This window comes from Gigantopelta aegis, chromosome 5 (genome assembly GCF_016097555.1).
Source record: "Gigantopelta aegis isolate Gae_Host chromosome 5, Gae_host_genome, whole genome shotgun sequence".
NCBI classification, from domain to species: domain Eukaryota; kingdom Metazoa; phylum Mollusca; class Gastropoda; order Neomphalida; family Peltospiridae; genus Gigantopelta; species Gigantopelta aegis.
In genome coordinates, this window is record NC_054703.1 from 34,926,866 (window position 1) to 34,946,220 (window position 19,355).

The following is a 19,355-nucleotide window of genomic DNA, read 5'->3' on the forward strand; positions in this document are numbered from 1 at the left end:
GTGGTGTCGTTAAACAAAACAAACTAAGTTAAGGCTATAAATTGGAATTATCAAATGTTTGATATTCAATAGGTAGTGATTAATAAATCAATGTGCTCTAGTGGTGTCGTTAAACAAATCAAACTTTAACAGAAGACTTCAAGTTGGATTTATCAAATGTTTGATATTCAATAGTCAATGATTAATAAATTAATGTGCTCTAGTGGTGTCGTTAAACAAAACAAACTAAGTTAAGGCTATAAATTGGAATTATCAAATGTTTGATATTCAAGAGGTAGTGATTAATAAATCAATGTGCTCTAGTGATGTTGTTAAACAAAACAGACTTTTGTTAGCATTGGCTTTTCAGATATTTTGTTTTATATTTGCTTTATAATAGTGTAAAAGTATGTAAATATAAAAGTGTGCCCCCACGCACACCCACACTTTTTGGCACCTTCCTATGCCACTGGAACTTAGGAATGTTTGGGGGGTTTTAAACAATATTTATTCAAGTAAATGAAGTGGATCGACATGGGCATTTTCGTTGTTAGGGAATGTTATTTGTTGTTAGGGAATGTTATTTGTTGTCGAGGCCTCCTAGATCTTTTAATTCTCATTTTTGCTCTTGTAGTGTTCACACTTTTGGGACCAACCTGGCAGTACAGTACAATGCTTGAGAAGTTTCAATTAGAATTCTTTAGTCTGTTGAATGTTGGTTATTGTGGTCTAGCTTGGGCCTAAAAACATATTCTAGGAACATGCAAGAATATTTTGATAGGGTAGGTCGGTTTATTTTTCTCTTCTTTTTCTTTAAAAAAAAAATTTGATATAAAATATATACACTGTACATACTCTTACCTACATATTAATTTTTTGTTATATATATTTTTTATTATTATTAAAAATATAAACTAAACAAATTAGGGTCGGACTCTTTTTTTTTTTTTAGGTATTGTTGGATTCTGAGAAACACATTTTTTAAATGCTATATTTTAATGTTGTTTGTAAATCATTTCTGGCATCTTGCCAAACACAGCCCAGTGATAAAGGGTTCATTTGATGCGCGGTCAGTTTGGGATTGATCACCATCGGTGGGCCCATTGGACTATTTCTTGTTCCAGCATGTGCACCATGACTGGTATATCAAAGTCCATGGTATGTGCTATCCTGTCTGTGGGATGGTGCATATAAAAGATCCCTTGCTGTTGATTGAACAAATGTAGCGGGTTTCCTCTCTAAAACTATATGTAAGAAGTACCGAATGTTTGATATCGAATAGCCGATGCTAAATAAATCAATGTGCTCTAGTAGTGTCGTTAAACAAAACAAACAAATCCCAGTAGTGTGTTCGTCTGAGGTGCTGGGGTCGTAGGATCAAATCACATTGGTGAACTTATTCTTCCATTCAACCAGTGCCCCACAGCTGGTATATCAAAGTCTGTGGTATGTGCTGTCCTGTGTTGGAAAGTAGAAATAAAAGTTTTCCATTTAAAGGAGAAATGAAGTAGGTTTCCCCAAGACTGTCAGGAATATCAAATATTTAAAATCCAGTAGCCGATGATTAATTAATCAATATTCTCAATGTGCTACAACTGGTATATCAAAGGCTGTGGTATGTGCTGTCCTGTCTGTTGGAAAGTACAAATAAAAGTTTTCATTTAATTGAGAAATGTACGTTTTCTGAAGACTGTCAGGATTATCACATTTTTGAAATCCAATAGCCGATGATGAATTGATCAATCAATGTTCTCTAATAGCATTGCTATACAAAACAAACTTGGTTTGTTGTTTCTTCTTAATTTTGTGTGTACAGGTGTAGATATTTTGAAGTAATGGATGGTATTTTTTAATGTCTTTATCTCTTACAGTAAAGGCATATTGTCACATAGACTACTGACCTATTAAATAGCCTAACAAAGTATTACCTAAAAATACATATATTTGATTTGACCCTAAATGTACTTTATTCAGTCATCTATGTAGCCACCATACTCCACTTATTAATGATGTTTCATTAAAATAATTGAATTATGGCAATGGTCTATAATTCAAAAATTATTATTGTCAACAGGGCTGACATGGATTTCAATCCATCGTGGTTCAATTAAGGTGATGCGATAGCTAGATTTGTTTTCCAAATATTAATGTAATTTTCATTTATTATCCATTTTTAAAGAAATAAGGCTCTTAAATCTGTGACAGTATGCCTTTAATAATAATGCCTGTGACAGTATGCCTTTAATAAGAATATGTTAAACAGTGCCTTTAAAGCCACTCGTTTTTGCAAAGAAGTAGAATTTAAAAACAAAAATACACTTGAGACTTGTCTGTGTTTTAATGACAGGATCATTAAAGAACTACTGTATATATATCTTTGTATATGGTCTTTATCTTTTATGTATACATGCTTTTTATCATTGTTAAATTTGTTTGCCCTTTGTGCTGGGACCAGTTGAAATAATGTTGTAAATAAAAGATACATAAAATAAATCTTGTGATTTTTGTTTTATCTGAAAATTGGTAAATGCTTTACTTGTTTTAGGGTTGATGTCGGTCTGTATTAATTACATACAAGAGATGGGACGTACTATAGCCCAGTGGTAAAGCGTTTGCTTGATGCGCAGTCGGTTTCGGATCGATCCCCGTCAGTTGGCCCATTGGGCTATTTTTTGTTCGAGCCAGTGCACCACGATTGGTGTATCAAAGGCTGTGGTATGTGCTATCCTGTTTGTGGGATGATGCATATAAAAGATCCCTTGCTACTAATGAAAAAGTAAAGCGGGTTTCCTTTCTAAAACTCAAAATTACACCAAATGTTTGACAACCAATAACCGAGGATTAATAACGCATTGTGCTCCATGGTGTCGTTAAACAAAACAAACTTTAACCTTAGCATCGCTCGTAGTCGTTAAACATGGCACAGGTTATTTTGTATTGTCACTTGTGTGGGTTAATATATTTACACTGGGTCTGTTAAGCAAGCAGGGGACTTGGTTCCGTTAGAGCACTCGCCCGAGATGCTCCCAAGGCAGTGGCGTATCCATCACCTTTTTTCCTTTTTTTTTTTACTGTATTAAATTTTATAAAACCATACCTACATGGTATCTGTATTGGGGCTGAGACGTAGGCCAGTGGTAAAGCGGTCGGTCTGGGTTTGATCCCCGTCAGTGGGCCCATTGCACAATTTCTTTTTCCAGCCAGGTCCCTCTGAATTAAGACTATTCCACAATTAACAAATCTCTGACATCCAATAGCAACTGATTAATAAATCAATGTACTACAGTGGTGTCTTTTAAAAAAAAAAAAAAATTGTCACTACACAGACTTTCATCTTAACCCCTTTTGCTGTGAGGGCGCGACGTAACTTAGTGCTAAAGAGCTCCTCTGATGTGCGGTCGGTTTGGGCTATTTCTTGTTCCAGCCAGTCCGGTCAGGTCAGGTCATAGGGTTTTACGTCCATGACCAGTGCACCATGACTAGTATATCAAAGGCTGTGATATGTGCTACCCTGTCTGTAGAATGGTGCATATAAAAGATCCCTTGCTGCTAATCGAAAAGAGTAGCCCATGAAGTGGCGACAGCAGGTTTCCTCCCTCTATATCTGTGTGGTCTTAACCATATGTCCGCCGCCATATAACCGTAAATGAAATGTGTTGAGTGCATCGTTAAATAAAACATTTCCTTCTTTCCTTGGCAGATCCATTGTTTCATTCCCATCCCAATCAGTACCCCACGACTGGTATACCAAACACTGTGGTATGTATATTTACTTCAAAAACTGCGAGTATAACAAATTTAATGAACATTGGGGAAAGTGGCTTCACCTTTTTTAATGATAATACATAAAATTATATCTTGTATATTTGTATGCCTATGTTTCTATCTATAAAATGACATAGCTTGTTTGGAAATTGAAAAACATATCTTTGCTATATCTCTTTTTAAACATCATACTTTTACTTTCATACTTCATCTGTCTGTTCTCTGTTAGATACCAAATGTCATTATTATTATATTAAATACCCAATAACAATGAGTTTTAAAGTTCTAACGAATCTCTGCTTGAATTCTTTTCCTTATCTTCCCTTACCCTTTCCTTCTCTTCTCTCTTTGTTTTTTATTTTATTCCCTTTTGACCCTCAGATTACAAGTTGGAAACTAATTGTATGAGGAAGCCTATATAGATTCATATTTGTAAACAGAAAATCTTAAACATCACATATAATATATATTTTTATAATTTTGTATGTCTCAATATTTGTATATAACTTTTATGTGATACTGTAAGACAATGTTTCAAGGCTCCCCAACCTTGACATTGACTATGATCTGGGGGTAATAAAAGTAATCAAAGTTAAAAAAACAACAAAAAACCACAACCTGTGGTATTTTCTATCCTGTCTGGAATGTGATTATACAAAAAATCTCTGCTGGTAATGGAAACAAATGTTACGGGTTCCTTTGAATTAAGACTGCCAAAATTGGCATCCAATAGACGGTGATTGATAAATGTGCTCTAGTGGTGTAGTTAAACAAAGACAGTTTTCATGTTGTTTTGTTGTTGGTTTGGGTTTTTTTTTTTATTATGAACGCCACCAAACTACATTACATTAATGTAATGTCTCCCCCATCCCAATTAAAAATAGTAATTCTGCGTCTGGTGTTAAAGCTATGTACAGTCGTCTGTACATTCTCAACATTTACGCACTTAATAACCTGGGCCCTGTTCCACGAAGCGATCTTTGCACTAAGATCACCTTAGTGCATAAGGTAGCTATGCACTTAAGGTGATCTTAGGGCTAAGATCGCTTTGTGGAACGGGGCCCTGGACCCAATTTCACAAAACATCGTAAGCCTAGTTTTGCACGTAGGCCCCTAAATGTAAATCTACGACTAAACCACAATTCTTATTACTATTATAGTACAACAAATATAGTTTGTATTACACACATTTCATTTTCTTTTGTCCTTAAAATGCTCCATCTTCCGTAATGGTGTAATTTGCTGCGTAAAATAGATGTCAAACACGTGGGGGCATATTTCACTAAACATCGTAAGTTTACGTTTGCTACTGTCAATGGCGTAGCCAGCATGACGCAGACGAGGCGCTTGCCTCATCTGGATTTTCCACAGATTTATTTTATTTTTCCCATGACACTGATATTTATTTTACAGGTCTGGGTTTGCCTCGGCGTTTTTTCCCCAGACCCAGACTATAGCGGTTATGCCGGTCGTGCGTTTACACGTGTTTGGTGTCTATTTTACACCGAAAATTGCATATCATTACGAAAGATGGAGCATTCTAAAGATAAAAGAAAACGAAATATGTGTATATCTAACTATATTTGTTGTACTATAATAGTAATAAGAATTGTGTTTTAGTCGTAGATTTACGTTTACGTGCAAAACTAGGCTTACGATGTTTTGTGAAATTGGGTCCAGGGTTGTCCATAGCCTAAACTAACAAGAACAGGGGAATGAGGAAATAAATATTAAACAAAAAAATCAGGCAACAGTAATAATAGGTTTTAGAGACACCAAAAAACGAGATATTTATAAAGTAAATGGGACACTTTATTGTATTTATCTATATAGGTAGATTGGTAGATAGGTACCGTCATGCGTGTAGTACATACGCTAGTTTCGTGGTGTTTATGTATTATCAATACATCATAATTCGTTGTTGTTTCCATGACAACATGTATCGACCTGTAGTTTCGGATCCAGCGGTAAATGGGAAAGGTTTCCAGTACTCCCATTGTCTCAGTGATAGCGCCATAATATCTAGCCAATACACCTGTTAATTACCACCGCTAATACAGGTATGTAATAACGTCGAAATACACCATAACTCATGTACCGTAAATAACGGAATAAAAACACGAAACATTTTACTCCTACTACTCAGTAATACACATGCACTTTTTTCTTCTTCTTCGTTTTATTCGACATTTTCTTCTTTTTTATTTTCTTTCTGTCTGTCTGTCATTCTCTCTCTCTCTCTCTCTCTCTCTCTCTCTCTCTCTCTCTCTCTCTCTCTCTCTCTCTCTCTCTCTCCCTCTCTCTCTCTCCCTCTCTCCCTCGCTGTCCCTCTCTCCCTCCCCCTCTCTCTCTCTTTTTCTCTGTCTGTCTCTCTCTCTCCCCCCCCTCGCTCTCCCTCCCTCCCTCTCTCTCTCTCTCTCTCTCCCCCCCTCGCTGTCCCTCTCTCCCTCCCCCTCTCTCTCCCTCCCCCTCTCTCTCTCTGTCTGTCTCTCTCTCCCCCCTCGCTCTCCCTCCCTCCCTCTCTCTCTCAATCTCTCTCTCTCTCTCTCTCTCTCTCTCTCTCTCGCTCTCACTATCTTTCCCCTCGCTCTCCCTCCCCTCTCTCTCTCCCTCCACCCCACCCCTCTGTCTGTCTCTCTCACTCTCTCCCCCTCTCTCCCACCCCCTCTCTCCCTCCCCCTCTCTCTCACGTTTCTCTCTCTCTCTCTCTCTCTCTCTCTCTCTCTCTCTCTCTCTCTCTCTCTCTGTCACTCCCACTCTCTCCCCTATCTCTGTCTCCCTCACTCTCTCTCTCCGTGTATCTCTCTCCATGTATCTCTCTCTCTCTCTCTCTCTCTCTCTCTCTCTCTCTCTCTCTCTCTCTCTCTCTCTCTCTCTCTCTCTCTCTCTCTCTCTCTCTCTCTCTCTCTCTCTCTCACCCTCGTCTAATTTAATCAGCTAGGTTGTAATGTTATGCCCTGATCATCAACACGTGTAGATGGTAAATGGTACGTAGATCCAGGCAATTTAGAAAAATATCATACTTGACCAGTCGGACCCGGGGCGAGATGGTGTTAAGGCGCCAGTAACGAGCTCTCTAATTGGTCAGAAGGAATCCTTGTACTGGGTCAGTGAAACCAGTTGTGACTTGAGGATATTTTCAATTTCCGTTAACGAACGCCCCAAATATCGCCATTTTTATTTTTATTATTATTATTATTTTTTTTTTTATGGGTTTTTTATTGTGTTTTTTTTAATGTTTTGTTTGTTTGTTTGTTGTTTCATCACTCCGAATACTTTGGCGGTGCCATGGGTAGTCACTCGGAGAGGGGCGGGATATAGCCCAGTGTTAAATCGTTCGCATGATGCGCGGTCGGTCTGGGGTCGATCCCCGTCGGTGATCCTATTGAGCTATTTTTCGTTCCAGTGGTGGAAGGGACTCGGGTAGTGCTAATGGTCCACTGGTTAGGGAGTGCAATACTTGCCTTGCCTCGGGCGCTGGCAACCCACGCTACGCTACTGGTTCCAGCCAATACACCATGACTGGTATATCAAGTGTGAGTATGTGTGTGTGCGTGCGTTTGTATGTGTGTACGTGTGTGTATACGCGTGTGTGCGCGTGCGTGCGTATGACGGTATGTATGCGCGCGCATATATACAATAGCTCTAAGGGCCAAAAATGTAGTCTGCTCTTTGACTGTAATTATTTTAATGCAGACAGTTTTGAAGTGTCAACTGTTAAAGTATAGTTGACAGGGGAGAGCATGCAGTTTGTAAACATGTGTAACTTGTTAACATTGAAGACTTCTTTGTGGTAATTCCAGCCCATGCAAATGTAGTACATTTTGTGTAAAATGGGTGTACTCCGGCCACAGTGTCGAATTTACGAAGCCTACAGGTGTGTTTTTTGTGGGGGATTTTTGTTGGGGTTTTTTGTCGGGTTTTTTTAACGCAGGTGTTTAAGCACTGTAAATGTATGTAGTTAGGCCTACACGTGTGTAAGATATATAAACAGGCTTTGTAAATTCGGCTCATAATTGTGGTCTGTGGCCGATCCGTCGGTCAAATGAGATCTCGAAGATTATTGGTTGTTACAAGATCTTTTGGGTTGTTTTGGAATACATGGTTATTAATTTGTGTTTTAAATTCATTGTGTGCATTCAATGAATGCAGGGAATGCATTTGCGTATTCCACTTTCAAATAAAACCATGATTTTCTCCCAAACCTGTGAGTTTTGTTTTGTTTACTTATATATGTATGTACTGATGTTAATGTAAATATTATTCATATAATATGTTATTAATAGCAGGAATTAAGCCTGCACTTGTACATGCTGTGTAAGAAAGGACACTTACACTAAGTTACAGTGATGTTTGGCTCACCGATCAGCTGGGCATAGGCCCTTCCGGCCTTGGCTCTTCAGCTAGGTTTCCCGTGTATTTTTAGCCAGCTGTACGAATCAGCTGACATCAACTGACCATTGGCAGTGCGCGTAGCATATAGTTGGGTTTCCCTTATATATTTATAGCCAGCTGTGCGAGTCTGCCAACATTAACTGACCAATGGCAGTGCGCGTAGCATATACATTGCTGAGAGGGAACGTTTGCTTTGGGGAACCTTTTAAAATTGTAAAGGGATATTTTTTTAATGAAGCTATGTCTGCTCGTAAATATTATGGCAAAGATAAAAATTATTGACACCGTATCATTTTTTGCATTGACGCAAGAGAGTGGAAATAATTGGGGATTCCCTGATGGGATCAGAGGCTGGGTCTCGCCAATCAGTGGATTGTTTGGGATGCCCCAACCAATCGGATGGAAGTTTGGTTTGAAAACCTCTGCGGCTTTTCAAGCAGAGCCACTTTAATTTGAATGTTCTTTGAGTGCAGACGTTAGTTTTAAAAGGCGAATTTTACTTTTCTCCCACTGTCCCACCCTTTATACCTATGTTTAAGAAATGCATGTATGTAGTTGTTTTGTAGTAATAATAGTATAGTTTGTATATGAATACATGGTTATTAATTTGTGTTTTAAATTCATTGTGTGCATTCAATGAATGCAGGGAATGCATTTGCGTATTCCACTTTCAAATAAAACCATGATTTTCTCCCAAACCTGTGAGTTTTGTTTTGTTTACTTATATATGTATGTACTGATGTTAATACAAGATCTTTACCATGTTGAGAACAGCGAGCGATCGCGGTCTCTCGCTAGACTTGTTGTTATGTTTAACTTGAGATTTAACTAACATCGCTTTGTTTGACGACACCTCTTCAGCACATTACATGGGCGGATCCAGGAAATATTTTTAGGGGGGGGACCAAAAAAGAAGGGCACATTGACTCGTCAAAAGGGCACCTTACTACAATTTTTGATATTTACAATTAATATGAATTCCTACAGTTCTACGTCATAATATACTAGCAATAATGAAGTAAATTGGCGTCACTCGCGTTAGAACCTCAATGGGGCCCCATTGAGACTCAATAACACAGACACATATCTGCAAGCTTGCGCATGTACACGAAAATCTTGATTTCATTTATCTACAATATAATTATTGTTTACTTAAAAAAAAAAAAATTCTACAAACAAAAAGGGCACTTGGACATTTTGAGGGCACTTGAACAATTTTTTGGGGGGACGCGTCCCCCTGGTCCCCCCCCCCCCTTGGATCCGCCCATGCATTAGTAATCATCTGCTATTGGATGTCAAACATTTCGTAATTTGTTGACGTATATATACATACATACATATATATATATACTTATATATACACACACACACACACACACACACACACACACATATATATATATATATATATATATATATATATATATATATATATATATATATATATATATATATCCCACAGACAGGATAATACATACCACAACCGTTGATCTACCAGTCGTAGTGCACTGCCTGAAATGAGAAATAGTCCAGTAGGCCCACCGACGGGGATCGATTACGTCCCGTCCCAAACTGATATAAAAGTGATGCGACAGAAGACGATGGTACCAGTCATTTCATTTCATTTCAACTGGTTTTCAAGCACGCTGTCCTCGGCACACACCTCAGCTATCTGGACTGTCTGTCCAGGACAGTGGGTTAGTTGTTAGTTGGTTAGTGGTTAGTGAGAGAGAAGAGGGTGTAGTGACCTTACCATTGAGCCCTTGAGAACTTGCTCTGGGTTGGAGTCGGTACCGGGCTGCGAACTCTGTACCTACCAGCCTATAGTCTGATGGCTTAATCACTGCGCCACCGAGGCCGGTTCCACAGGGGTTAATTGTGAATTGTTAGTGGTTATTGAGTGAGAAGAGGGTGTAGTGGTCTTACACCTACCCATTGAGTCGTTGGAACTCGCTCTGGGTGCAGTGGGAGCCGGTACCGGGCTGCGAACCCAGTACCTACCAGCCATATGTCCGATGGCTTAACCTCGACGCCACCGAGGCCGGTGGTACCGGTCAAACTGTTCGCGAACGATCGACCTCCTGACCATGTCATGTCATAGGGTTTTACGTGCACATTCAGAACAAGCTGTTGTAGCGCACGCCTGTCGTGGGCACAAGAGCCGGCTCCTCCGTCCATGACAGGAAAGGTGGGAGGAGGGGAGAGGAGGGACCGCCTGCACTGGCGGGAGCACCAGCAGCCCGATCAAATCGGTAGCAGGCGGGTGGGGGTGGGGGTGGTGCTATGGAATTTGAATGGAGCAGTTAAATGCCAAAGAGAAAAGGGTGCGCAATTTTGAACGGTCGGTCGAAAGGTAAATGGCCGAGATAATATAGGTTTTGATATTAGTGAATCTAGAGTAGCTCGTTAATTTTAGACCTTTACGATGCTGTGCTGTCTCCCTAGGTTGCCCATAGGGCCCCCCTGACCACGCCTCTGGGGTACATGTACCACTCACCGCGCAGTGATACGAGTGATTAGTGTTCGGTTCGGTTCATTTCGGCTCGGCTGGTTCCGGTTTTCTGACAGGCGGTAATGGCAAACGGGTCGACGCACGCATAACCGGTTAGTGCCACCTTACTGATTAAAGATGTAACGTCCGATCAAATAAAACCAGTTTATTCAGCGACCCGAACACCACAAAGCACACCGGCCAATGGTATAGTGGTTGAGTTATACACGTCCGTACGCAGGGGTGGGGGTGGAGGTGCGACGGGTGTGTACAGTTTTTCTATCAAATTTAGATTTTTTTTGGCCGTGCGTTTTTTGTGGTGTTTAAAAAAAAAAAAATGCGTTGTTGATCCCATTACGAGGAATTCCCCCAAAACTACCCCCACCCCCCGTTAAAAACAATCCTGCGTACAGGCCTGCTATATGACCTAAGGCTGGGAGGTAGTGGGTTCGCACTTCGGTGTTCATCCAGACTGTCTTTTAACGGCTCATTGGGGGAGATGTTCAAGCTATCGTATTTGAAGCTTGAAGATACTGGGTTCGCACTGCGGTGTTCATCCAGACTGTCTTTTAACGGCTCATTGGGGGAGATGTTCAAGCTATCGTGTTTGAAGCTTGAAGATACTGGGTTCGCACTGCGGTGTTCATCCAGACTGTCTTTTAACGGCTCATTGGGGGAGATGTTCAAGCTATCGTGTTTGAAGCTTGAAGATACTGGGTTCGCACTGCGGTGTTCATCCAGACTGTCTTTTAACGGCTCATTGGGGGAGATGTTCAAGCTATCGTGTTTGAAGCTTGAAGATACTGGGTTCGCACTGCGGTGTTCATCCAGACTGTCTTTTAACGGCTCATTGGGGGAGATGTTCAAGCTATCGTATTTGAAGCTTGAAGATACTGGGTTCGCACTGCGGTGTTCATCCAGACTGTCTTTTAACGGCTCATTGGGGGAGATGTTCAAGCTATCGTATTTGAAGCTTGAAGATACTGGGTTCGCACTGCGGTGTTCATCCAGACTGTCTTTTAACGGCTCATTGGGGGAGATGTTCAAGCTATCGTATTTGAAGCTTGAAGATACTGGGTTCGCACTGCGGTGTTCATCCAGACTGTCTTTTAACGGCTCATTGGGGGGGAGATGTTCAAGCTATCGTATTTGAAGCTTGAAGCTATCGTATTTGAAGCTTGAGATACTGGGTTCGCACTGCGGTGTTCATCCAGACTGTCTTTTAACGGCTCATTGGGGGAGATGTTCAAGCTATCGTATTTGAAGCTTGAAGATACTGGGTTCGCACTGCGGTGTTCATCCAGACTGTCTTTTAACGGCTCATTGGGGGAGATGTTCAAGCTATCGTGTTTGAAGCTTGAAGATACTGGGTTCGCACTGCGGTGTTCATCCAGACTGTCTTTTAACGGCTCATTGGGGGAGATGTTCAAGCTATCGTGTTTGAAGCTTGAAGATACTGGGTTCGCACTGCGGTGTTCATCTACACTGTTTTTTAACGGCTCATTGGGGGAGATGTTCAAGCTATCGTGTTTGAAGCTTGAAGATACTGGGTTCGCAGTGCGGTGTTCATCCAGACTGTCTTTTAACGGCTCATTGGGGGAGATGTTCAAGCTATCGTATTTGAAGCTTGAAGATACTGGGTTCGCACTGCGGTGTTCATCCAGACTGTCTTTTAACGGCTCATTGGGGGAGATGTTCAAGCTATCGTATTTGAAGCTTGAAGATACTGGGTTCGCACTGCGGTGTTCATCCAGACTGTCTTTTAACGGCTCATTGGGGGAGATGTTCAAGCTATCGTATTTGAAGCTTGAAGATACTGGGTTCGCACTGCGGTGTTCATCCAGACTGTCTTTTAACGGCTCATTGGGGGAGATGTTCAAGCTATCGTATTTGAAGCTTGAAGATACTGGGTTCGCACTGCGGTGTTCATCCAGACTGTCTTTTAACGGCTCATTGGGGGAGATGTTCAAGCTATCGTATTTGAAGCTTGAAGATACTGGGTTCGCACTGCGGTGTTCATCCAGACTGTCTTTTAACGGCTCATTGGGGGAGATGTTCAAGCTATCGTATTTGAAGCTTGAAGATACTGGGTTCGCACTGCGGTGTTCATCATCCAGACTGTCTTTTAACGGCTCATTGGGGGAGATGTTCAAGCTATCGTATTTGAAGCTTGAAGATACTGGGTTCGCACTGGTGTTCATCCAGACTGTCTTTTAACGGCTCATTGGGGGAGATGTTCAAGCTATCGTATTTGAAGCTTGAAGATACTGGGTTCGCACTGCGGTGTTCATCCAGACTGTCTTTTAACGGCTCATTGGGGGAGATGTTCAAGCTATCGTATTTGAAGCTTGAAGATACTGGGTTCGCACTGCGGTGTTCATCCAGACTGTCTTTTAACGGCTCATTGGGGGAGATGTTCAAGCTATCGTATTTGAAGCTTGAAGATACTGGGTTCGCACTGCGGTGTTCATCCAGACTGTCTTTTAACGGCTCATTGGGGGAGATGTTCAAGCTATCGTATTTGAAGCTTGAAGATACTGGGTTCGCACTGCGGTGTTCATCCAGACTGTCTTTTAACGGCTCATTGGGGGAGATGTTCAAGCTATCGTATTTGAAGCTTGAAGATACTGGGTTCGCACTGCGGTGTTCATCCAGACTGTCTTTTAACGGCTCATGGGGGAGATGTTCAAGCTATCGTATTTGAAGCTTGAAGATACTGGGTTCGCACTGCGGTGTTCATCCAGACTGTCTTTTAACGGCTCATTGGGGGAGATGTTCAAGCTATGGATCGTATTTGAAGCTTGAAGGACTGGGTTCGCACTGCGGTGTTCATCCAGACTGTTCAAGCTATCGTATTTGAAGCTTGAAGATACTGGGTTCGCACTGCGGTGTTCATCCAGACTGTCTTTTAACGGCTCATTGGGGGAGATGTTCAAGCTATCGTATTTGAAGCTTGAAGATACTGGGTTCGCACTGCGGTGTTCATCCAGACTGTCTTTTAACGGCTCATTGGGGGAGATGTTCAAGCTATCGTATTTGAAGCTTGAAGATACTGGGTTCGCACTGCGGTGTTCATCCAGACTGTCTTTTAACGGCTCATTGGGGGAGATGTTCAAGCTATCGTATTTGAAGCTTGAAGATACTGGGTTCGCACTGCGGTGTTCATCCAGACTGTCTTTTAACGGCTCATTGGGGGAGATGTTCAAGCTATCGTATTTGAAGCTTGAAGATACTGGGTTCGCACTGCGGTGTTCATCTACACTGTTTTTTAACGGCTCATTGGGGGAGATGTTCAAGCTATCGTGTTTGAAGCTTGAAGATACTGGGTTCGCAGTGCGGTGTTCATCCAGACTGTCTTTTAACGGCTCATTGGGGGAGATGTTCAAGCTATCGTATTTGAAGCTTGAAGATACTGGGTTCGCACTGCGGTGTTCATCCAGACTGTCTTTTAACGGCTCATTGGGGGAGATGTTCAAGCTATCGTATTTGAAGCTTGAAGATACTGGGTTCGCACTGCGGTGTTCATCCAGACTGTCTTTTAACGGCTCATTGGGGGAGATGTTCAAGCTATCGTATTTGAAGCTTGAAGATACTGGGTTCGCACTGCGGTGTTCATCCAGACTGTCTTTTAGCGGCTCATTGGGGGAGATGTTCAAGCTATCGTATTTGAAGCTTGAAGATACTGGGTTCGCACTGCGGTGTTCATCCAGACTGTCTTTTAACGGCTCATTGGGGGAGATGTTCAAGCTATCGTATTTGAAGCTTGAAGATACTGGGTTCGCACTGCGGTGTTCATCCAGACTGTCTTTTAACGGCTCATTGGGGGAGATGTTCACGCTATCGTATTTGAAGGTTGAAGATACTGGGTTCGCACTGCGGTGTTCATCCAGACTGTCTTTTAACGGCTCACTGGGGGAGATGTTCAAGCTATCGTTTTTGAAGCTTGAAGATACTGGGTTCGCACTGCGGTGTTCATCCAGACTGTCTTTTAACGGCTGATTGGGGGAGATGTTCAAGCTATCGTATTTGAAGCTTGAAGATACTGGGTTCGCACTGCGGTGTTCATCCAGACTGTCTTTTAACGGCTCATTGTTCAAGCTATCGTATTTGAAGCTTGAAGATACTGGGTTCGCACTGCGGTGTTCATCCAGACTGTCTTTTAACGGGGGGGGAGATGTTCAAGCTATCGTATTTGAAGCTTGAAGATACTGGGTTCGCACTGCGGTGTCATCCAGACTGTCTTTTAACGGCTCATTGGGAGAGATGTTCAAGCTATCGTGTTTGAAGCTTGAAGATTGTGGGTTCGCACTGCGGTGTTCATCCAGACTGTCTTTTAACGGCTCATTGGGGGAGATGTTCAAGCTATCGTGTTTGAAGCTTGAAGATACTGGGTTCGCACTGCGGTGTTCATCCAGACTGTCTTTTAACGGCTCATTGGGGGAGATGTTCAACGGCATTATCGTGTTTGAATCTTGAAGATACTGGGTTCGCACTGCGGTATTCGTCCAGACTGTCTTTTAACGGCTCATTGGGGGAGATGTTCAAGCTATCGTATTTGAAGCTTGAAGATATTGGGTTCGCACTGCGGTGTTCATCCAGACTGTCTTTTAACGGCTCATTGGGGGAGATGTTCAAGCTATCGTGTTTGAAGCTTGAAGATACTGGGTTCGCACTGCGGTGTTCATCCAGACTGTCTTTTAACGGCTCATTGGGGGGGGGGGGGGGGGGTGTTCAAGCTATCGTATTTGAAGCTTGAAGATACTGGGTTCGCACTGCGGTGTCATCCAGACTGTCTTTTAACGGCTCATTGGGAGAGATGTTCAAGCTATCGTGTTTGAAGCTTGAAGATTGTGGGTTCGCACTGCGGTGTTCATCCAGACTGTCTTTTAACGGCTCATTGGGGGAGATGTTCAAGCTATCGTGTTTGAAGCTTGAAGATACTGGGTTCACAGTGCGGTGTTCATCCAGACTGTCTTTTAACGGCTCATTGGGGGAGATGTTCAAGCTATCGTATTTGAAGCTTGAAGATACTGGGTTCGCACTGCGGTGTTCATCCAGACTGTCTTTTAACGGCTCATTGGGGGAGATGTTCAAGCTATCGTATTTGAAGCTTGAAGATACTGGGTTCGCACTGCGGTGTTCATCCAGACTGTCTTTTAACGGCCCATTGGGGGAGATGTTCAAGCTATCGTATTTGAAGCTTGAAGATACTGGGTTCGCACTGCGGTGTTCATCCAGACTGTCTTTTAACGGCCCATTGGGGAAGATGTTCAAGCTATCGTATTTGAAACTTGAAGATACTGGGTTCGCACTGCGGTGTTCATCCAGGCTGTCTTTTAACGGCTCATTGGGGGAGATGTTCAAGCTATCGTATTTGAAGCTTGAAGATACTGGGTTCGCACTGCGGTGTTCATCCAGACTGTCTTTTAACGGCTCATTGGGGGAGATGTTCAAGCTATCGTGTTTGAAGCTTGAAGATACTGGGTTCGCACTTCGGTGTTCATCCAGACTGTCTTTTAACGGCTCATTGGGGGAGATGTTCAAGCTATCGTGTTTGAAGCTTGAAGATACTGGGTTCGCAGTGCGGTGTTCATCCAGACTGTCTTTTAACGGCTCATTGGGGGAGATGTTCAAGCTATCGTATTTGAAGCTTGAAGATACTGGGTTCGCACTGCGGTGTTCATCCAGACTGTCTTTTAACGGCTCATTGGGGGAGATGTTCAAGCTATCGTATTTGAAGCTTGAAGATACTGGGTTCGCACTGCGGTGTTCATCCAGACTGTCATTTAACGGCTCATTGGGGGAGATGTTCAAGCTATCGTATTTGAAACTTGAAGATCCTGGGTTCGCATCCCGGTACGGGTCCAACTCAGGGTCCGTTTTAACAGCTCAACTTCTCACTAACAAGTTAACAACTAGCCATTAACCCATTGTCCTGGAAATACCACTATATCAAAGGTTGTGGTGTGTGCTATCCTGCATATCGGATGATGCATATAAAAGATCCCTTGTTATTTTTTTCAGACTATATGTCAAAATTACCAAATGTTTGACATCCAATAGCCGATGATTAATAATCAATGTGCTCTACTGGTGTCGTTAAAAAATAAATAAAAAAATTGATATAGCAGTCATGGAGCGTACACCCTTTTTGCACTAACAGTACTACATTTGCATGACCTGGAAGAACCGTAAAAAGGTATTTAGTGTTAACAAGTTGCACGTGTGTGCACACTACATACGTTCCCCTATCAACTTGAGTCTAATAATGGCCACCAAAAAGCTGTCTGCTACAGCATAATAACAGTTAAACAGCGGACTACTTACAGTGCGGATATGTATCCCGATTTTGGCGAACCAACTGGGAAGATAATTCAATCTGATTAAAATTGGCTCTGCTGGTCTACCAGTAGATCTAATAGCATTGCGTGGACTCCCACGACCAGGTGACATTTCATCTATAAATAACAACTTAAATATCGACCAATTACACTTCGCCTTTTATAGCGTTATTGGGGAGCATACAAATTCTAAAAATATCGGGCGAACTTGTTGGTCTATTTCAACATTAAAAACATGGGGAAAGTGCAGTAATAAACTCTGGATTGTATACTAGTATAAACAGATTTTATAGCTATACCATCACTTTTTTTTTTTTTTTTTTTTTTTTTCGTCTTGTTACGAATTTTATATAAAATTTAATAATGAAATTAGTTTCCGGCATACTTCGTAATTCACCCGAATCATTTCGTATACCCTCGACATAATCCCGAATGTTTTCAAATTCTTTTCAAATCACTGGCATGATTTTGCAAGTAAGGTTTTGATTGGTCGAATGAAAGGTCAGCTGGACATGAGCTCCAACGGGGTGCTGTTAGATCCACAGGTAATAGTAATTAACCAGTGGAGCTAATTTTAATTAGATTGAAAATAACTGTGATCTGTGTCCAGATGGATGTGACGGAACTGGTCGAAAAACCTTTTGATCACCGTGCGTAATGTTCAAAGTGAACGACAAAAACCGTTATTCACGATCAAGATCGTATGTTCGCACAAAGCAGATTCGAATGGGCGTTTGGATAAATAGTAGTTGGTTCCGCGAATCTCTATCATTCATTTCAACTTATTTCCGTGCTTATATTCAATTACGGTTCAAGCACGTTATCCTGGGCACATACCTCAGCTATATGGTCTGTCTGTTCAGGAGAGTGGGTTAATTGTTAGTTGTTAGTGAGAGAAATGAGGGTGTAGTGGTCTTACACCTACGAACTGAGTCGTTAAAACTCTCCCTGGGTGGGAGTCGGTACCGGGATACGAACCCAGTACCTACCAGTGGGTTAGTGGTGTTAGTAGTTAGTGGGTAGTGAGAGAAAAGAGGGTGTAGTGGTCTTACACCTACCCACTGAGTTAATTGTTAGTTGTTAGTGAGAGAGAAGTCGGTGTAGTGGTCCTACACCTACCAACTGAGTCGTTGAAACTCACTCTGGGTGGGAGCTGGTACCGTGCTGCGAACTCAGTACCTACCTGCCTTATTTCCGATTGCTTAACCACGACACCACCGATGCCGGTTTCTCTATCTAGTGGCTCGTCCGTAGGAGGAGAGCCACTCTCGCGGAGATCCTTTACAGAATAATACATCCTTATTGAACCATTCAAAGAGGACTGCCACTCCCGGAATAGTTTATAGAATCACAACTAGTACGACACAGAGCTCAATGGAATAAATATAAGGCCGTGGTATGTACTGGATTGATGTCGCTTAAAGGTCACAGGAAAGCACAACAGGGGCTCGTACAACTTGTAGAATGAGGGAATCAGCAGTGGAGGCTAAGACATAGCCCAATAGTAAAGTGTTCACTTGATACGCAGTCGGTTTGAGATCGATCCCCATTGGGTTATTTTTGATCCAGCCAGTACTCCACAACTGGTGTAACAAAGGCCGTAGTATGTGCTACCCTGTCTGTGGGATGGTGCATATAAAAGATCCCTTGCTGCTACTCGAAAAGAGTAGCCCATGAAGTGGCGACAGCGGGTTTCCTCTCTCAATATCTGTGGTCCTTAACCATATATCTGACGCTATATAACCGTAAATAAAATGTGTTGAGTACGTCGTTAAATAAAACATTTCCTTCCTTCGTGTTAAAATATGCACCCATGAATCACTATCAAAACAGTGATAATATCAGGTGTTCGCAAAAGGAGAGCATATCCTGCCTCATTGGTGGCACCCGTCATGAGTACTCCCACCACGATGAACAAAAATGGAATAGTACCAGCCATCATTTTGGTCAGTGATGCATCGTATTTAGTAGATATAAAGTTTTAAGTTCGTTTTGTTTTGTTAAAAGCACATTGATTTATTAATAATCGGCTATTGGATGTCAAACATTTGGTAATTTTGATATAATGTTGTCAGAGAAGAAACCCGCTAAATGTTTCCATTAATAGAAAGATATCTTTTTAATGCACCATCATACAAACGGGAATTTTTCACAGCCTTTGATATACCAGTCGTGCTGCACTGGCTGAAACGAGAAATAGCCCAATGGGTCCACCGACGGGGATCGATCCTAAGCCGACCGTGAATCAGGCGAGCGCTTTACCACTATGTACAATGCAGATATTGTTTTTTCGTACGTACGAAATTATTTGAAGAAAAAATCCAGTTTGGGCTTCTTACAAATATTAAGACGACCAGAAACACATAGAAAATACAGACACTGAT

At 41.8% G+C, this 19,355-nt stretch overlaps 2 protein-coding genes across 2 annotated transcripts in view; both read right to left on the reverse strand.

Moving 5' to 3' along the window:
- Window positions 1-10,655: 10,655 nt before the first annotated feature.
- Window positions 10,656-12,831, reverse strand: LOC121373114 (thioredoxin domain-containing protein 2-like). Its single transcript, XM_041499563.1, has 3 exons — window positions 11,818-12,831; window positions 11,058-11,770; window positions 10,656-10,758 (listed from the first exon to the last, which is right to left on the reverse strand). Exons 1-3 carry the CDS (start codon window positions 12,829-12,831, stop codon window positions 10,656-10,658), a joined length of 1,830 nt encoding a protein of 609 aa, XP_041355497.1.
- Window positions 12,832-15,361: 2,530 nt separating this feature from the next.
- The window catches only part of LOC121373115 (thioredoxin domain-containing protein 2-like), a 6,762-nt gene continuing 2,768 nt past the window's right edge, over window positions 15,362-19,355 (reverse strand). The window contains exon 2 of the mRNA XM_041499564.1: window positions 15,362-16,498. Within this exon, the coding sequence (XP_041355498.1) occupies window positions 15,362-16,498 (1,137 nt within the window). The remainder of the gene's footprint in view (window positions 16,499-19,355) is intronic.